Source organism: Mus pahari, chromosome 6, assembly GCF_900095145.1.
Source record: "Mus pahari chromosome 6, PAHARI_EIJ_v1.1, whole genome shotgun sequence".
NCBI classification, from domain to species: domain Eukaryota; kingdom Metazoa; phylum Chordata; class Mammalia; order Rodentia; family Muridae; genus Mus; species Mus pahari.
In genome coordinates, this window is record NC_034595.1 from 105,950,518 (window position 1) to 105,954,285 (window position 3,768).

The 3,768-nt window shown below is 54.6% G+C and overlaps 1 protein-coding gene across 1 annotated transcript; it reads left to right on the forward strand.

Moving 5' to 3' along the window:
• The first annotated feature begins 272 nt into the window (after positions 1–272).
• On the forward strand, positions 273–3,731 carry Pex10 (peroxisomal biogenesis factor 10). The gene is made up of 3 exons (XM_029540035.1): positions 273–399; positions 1,105–1,185; positions 2,043–3,731. Exons 1-3 carry the CDS (start codon positions 294–296, stop codon positions 2,495–2,497), a joined length of 642 nt encoding a protein of 213 aa, XP_029395895.1. The 5' UTR covers positions 273–293; the 3' UTR covers positions 2,498–3,731.
• Positions 3,732–3,768: the final 37 nt, after the last annotated feature.

The window sequence follows — 3,768 nt, forward strand, 5'->3', positions numbered from 1 at the left end:
CTGAGCTCTCTCGGGGGACCTCTAGGTACCCACCTCCTCCCTGTCAGTACTCGCCACTTCACAGGGCCGCTCGCCCCTCCAAGCACTCCAAGCACAGACCACACCCCTCCCCGGATAGCCCCACCCCTCTGTCGTGGCCCCGCCCACGACCCAGCCTCCACGGAAGTCACGCCTAGGCTCCGCCTTCGCCCGCGTGGTGTTCGCAGCCTCCGCCCCTCGACAGAGGCACGTCGAGCGTCACAGGCCCCGCCTACGAGGTGCGCCGGCGCGGTGCGAACTCTCCGATTCGGGCCATGGCGCGGGCGGGTCCCCCTGAAGTGATCCGGGCAGCGCAGAAGGACGAGTACTACCTGGGAGGCCTGCGGAGCGCGGCGGGTGAAGCGCTGCACAGCCTAGCGGGTGAGCGTTCCGGGCACCCAGACAGGCGGCAGCTCCAAAGCTTGCTTGGAAAGCGGGGATCAAAACAGACGTACACACTGCTGAACACATTGCAGGTCTCTGCTTTAAAAGTTTTTCGAGCATTTGCCGATTTATTCTCCAAACGCCCCTACAGGTTGGACCTAACATTATTACTCTCATAGGTAGACACGTGGATCTCACAGGCAGGGAGGGATATGGGATCTCAGAGAGTCGAGGTTTGACACTAAACAGGTCGCCTCTGGCTTACGTTGTCAGCACTACCTAGACTTTCCTGGGCTCCGTGGCTCTAGGACAATACCTGACTCAAGACAGTTACAGTTGGGGGGTTCTTAGGAGGTGGTCTTCGTCTCGGAGACATTCCGGTCATCAAGGGCAGCAGAGGAGGTGAAGGGAGGGACTAGTTGTTGAGGGTCGTCTTAGGAGGGACTTGCTTTGGACTTTACCTGCCCCCTGGGAGTTGGGGAAGTGATCCTTTTTGGTTTTTGTTTTTTTCGAGACAGGGTTTCTCTGTGTAGCCCTGGCTGTCCTGGAACTCGCTCCGGTCAGTCTGGCCTCGAACTCAGAAATCTGCCTGTCTCTGCCTCCCAAGTGCTGGGATTAAAGGCATGTGCCACCACTCCCGGCTGGGAGTGATCTTAAGTGAACCACTTCACCTCTCCAGAGCTAATCTTTTTCTTCTTTCAGGTGCAAAGAAATGGCTGGAATGGAGGAAAGAGATCGAGTTGCTCTCTGACATAGCCTACTTTGGCCTCACCACAATTGCAGGTAGCTGTGCTTGGCAGGCCCTGGGCACTGAGGGGCCCACAACCCACCCAGGTTTGGAGGGGATGGCGAAGGCTCCTGGAAATCACCTGCATTCGACTCCTGGAAGGAAGACACTGGCCAGACGGGGCACTGCCCCAGATTCTCTCTCTCTCAGCCTCTCTCGGCAGGATGGGCTTTTCCTTTTTATGGGGTGTGAGGCATTGCAAGATACAAAGGAAGAGGCTATCATGTGGGGGGCAGAGGTTGCTATGGCCTACGAGCAGAGTCATGGTGAGACACATGGAGAGAACACAAGGTACACCACAGGTCTGGCCTCAGGAACAGGAAGTCAGGCTCCACTTTCTGCAGGGTGGAGTACTAGAAGCTAGCTGCAAGCCATGGGTAGGCGTGGGGGCTTTTTAACCTGACTCCATGTGACAGTGTCAGGTTAAGTATATATACCTGATACTTAGGACTGAGCCATCATCTAGAAGGCAGAATGCCACAAGATTGGATCCCATCCCTTGGACAGGGGGTAGGAGTTCAGCAGAGGAAGGACTGGGAAACAGAATAAAGACTTAAAGGAGCAGGAACCAACAGGGGATGCAAGGCAAGGGTTATTCCAGAGTGGCCGACTCTGTGACATGGCGAAATCACAGCAAGGCCACAGTGGGTTTAACAAGAAATTGTGCTGGCTTTGGCTAGGTCTCAGGGTGTTGGGGGCCTGGGGGGGCCACAGGCTGGCCCGGAAGCTTGTCCCTGGACCCTCATCATTGTGTATTAATCCTCAGGTCTCAGGGTGACTAGTGGGGCTGGGGGGCCACAGGCTGGCCTGTAAGCTTGTCCCTGGACCCTCATCATTGTGTGTTAATCCTCAGGCTACCAGACCCTTGGAGAGGAGTACGTGGGGATCATCCAAGTAGACCCATCCCGGCAGCGTGTGCCCTCCAGGCTCCGCCGTGGAGTGCTGGTTGCACTACACACTGTCTTGCCCTACCTGCTAGACAAAGCACTGCTGCCCCTGGAGCAGGAGCTGCAAGCTGATGGCGACGGTCCCCGGGCTTCACAGGGCAGTCTGCTACCTGGAGGACGCGGCCGATCAGGAGCACGGCGCTGGGTGCGTCACCACGCAGCCACCCTGACTGAACAACAGAGGAAGGCCCTCCAGCGGGCAGTCTTTATTCTGAGACAGGGCTTCGCCTGCCTCCATCGGTTCCATGTGGCTTGGTTTTATATTCATGGTACCTTCTACCACCTGGCCAAGAGACTAGCAGGGATCACTTACGTAAGTAGCCATGCCAAGGGGACCGTTATCCAGGCTGGGATCCTCTGAGCAGCGTACTTGGGGACCCATGCTGACATGATCACAGCCAAGTGTTCTGCTTCCAAGTTGCAATAGAAATTCTATACTTGGGAAAGAGCGGAGTTTGTTCAGTTGTATTTTCCAAAAAAGCCCAGGGAAATCCAGTTTCCACAAACTGAAGATGGGACAGCAGACTTGGGCACATGACTGAGTGGACTTTGGTCTGGCCCTCAGTAGAGGGCCTGTGGCTATGTCCATTTCACTGTTTGGAGAAGAGGGTGTGGAGTGCAGGTTCTAGCCCAGAGTCTGGCCTTTCCCATTCATCCCTGCCAGCAGAGGGCCCTGTTCATCACCATCCAGCAGCCCTAACAGAAAGGCAAGATCTTAGGGTTTGGTCCTAGAGTGAGCACATCACCTCACTACAGCACTGGCCACATAACAGTCTGTACTGTCCTTGTTGTTGCCTCTGGCAGTCTCCTGTCTCAACCCTAGCTTCCTACCAGTGCCCTTGTATCCTGTCACACCAAAGACTTCGCCCTGGTTATCACCTCCATGCTTGCCACCTACCTCACCTGTCAGGGAACCAAATGCCACATCTCCCTCCAGCCAGTTCGCTCCTCTCACACACACTTATTATAGACAGAACCATAGTCTGGTCTCAGGCCTTAACTTCCGTACTGCCAGATAAAGCAAAACCTACCCAAGCAGTCATTTAGTTTAGCAGATGTGCCTCCCTTCCTATAGCTGCTGAATGCTGGGCACTGCAGTAGGGCCTGCAGTTTTCCTGTTCCGGCCCAAGGCATGATGTAACCTGGTGTCTTCATTTCCCTGCCAGTGGGAAGACAGAGTGGAAGACAGCATAGTTTGTTGTGATGTGTATGGCAGTTACACCACTAGCCAGAGCAGAAGCTAGAACAGCATCCTTGAGGGCCAGAGTGTCAGAGGGATGGTATCCGCCTGTCCAGGTCCCCTTACTATTCTCCACCCTACTCTTCCTTAGGCTCCTTCCCTTCCTCTGAAGTAGTTCCCAGACAGCTCTAGAATCCTCATCCATTTTTCTGGTCCATCCAGACTCCTGGGTCAGTTCTTGTCTGTGTTGCTAATGTCTCAAGGTCACCCTATAACTAGGGTTCCCAGTCACTACTTAAACCCATCTCCATTGGTTCTTGCTCTCGGGACACTGCCAGTGGCCAACAGGAGGCCTGGCTGAATATAAAACCTCCAGCAGACAAGAGGCCAGGTCCTAAGGGATCCCAATAGCCAAGGTCACCTGTCTTTTTTTTTTTTTTTTTTTTTTTTTT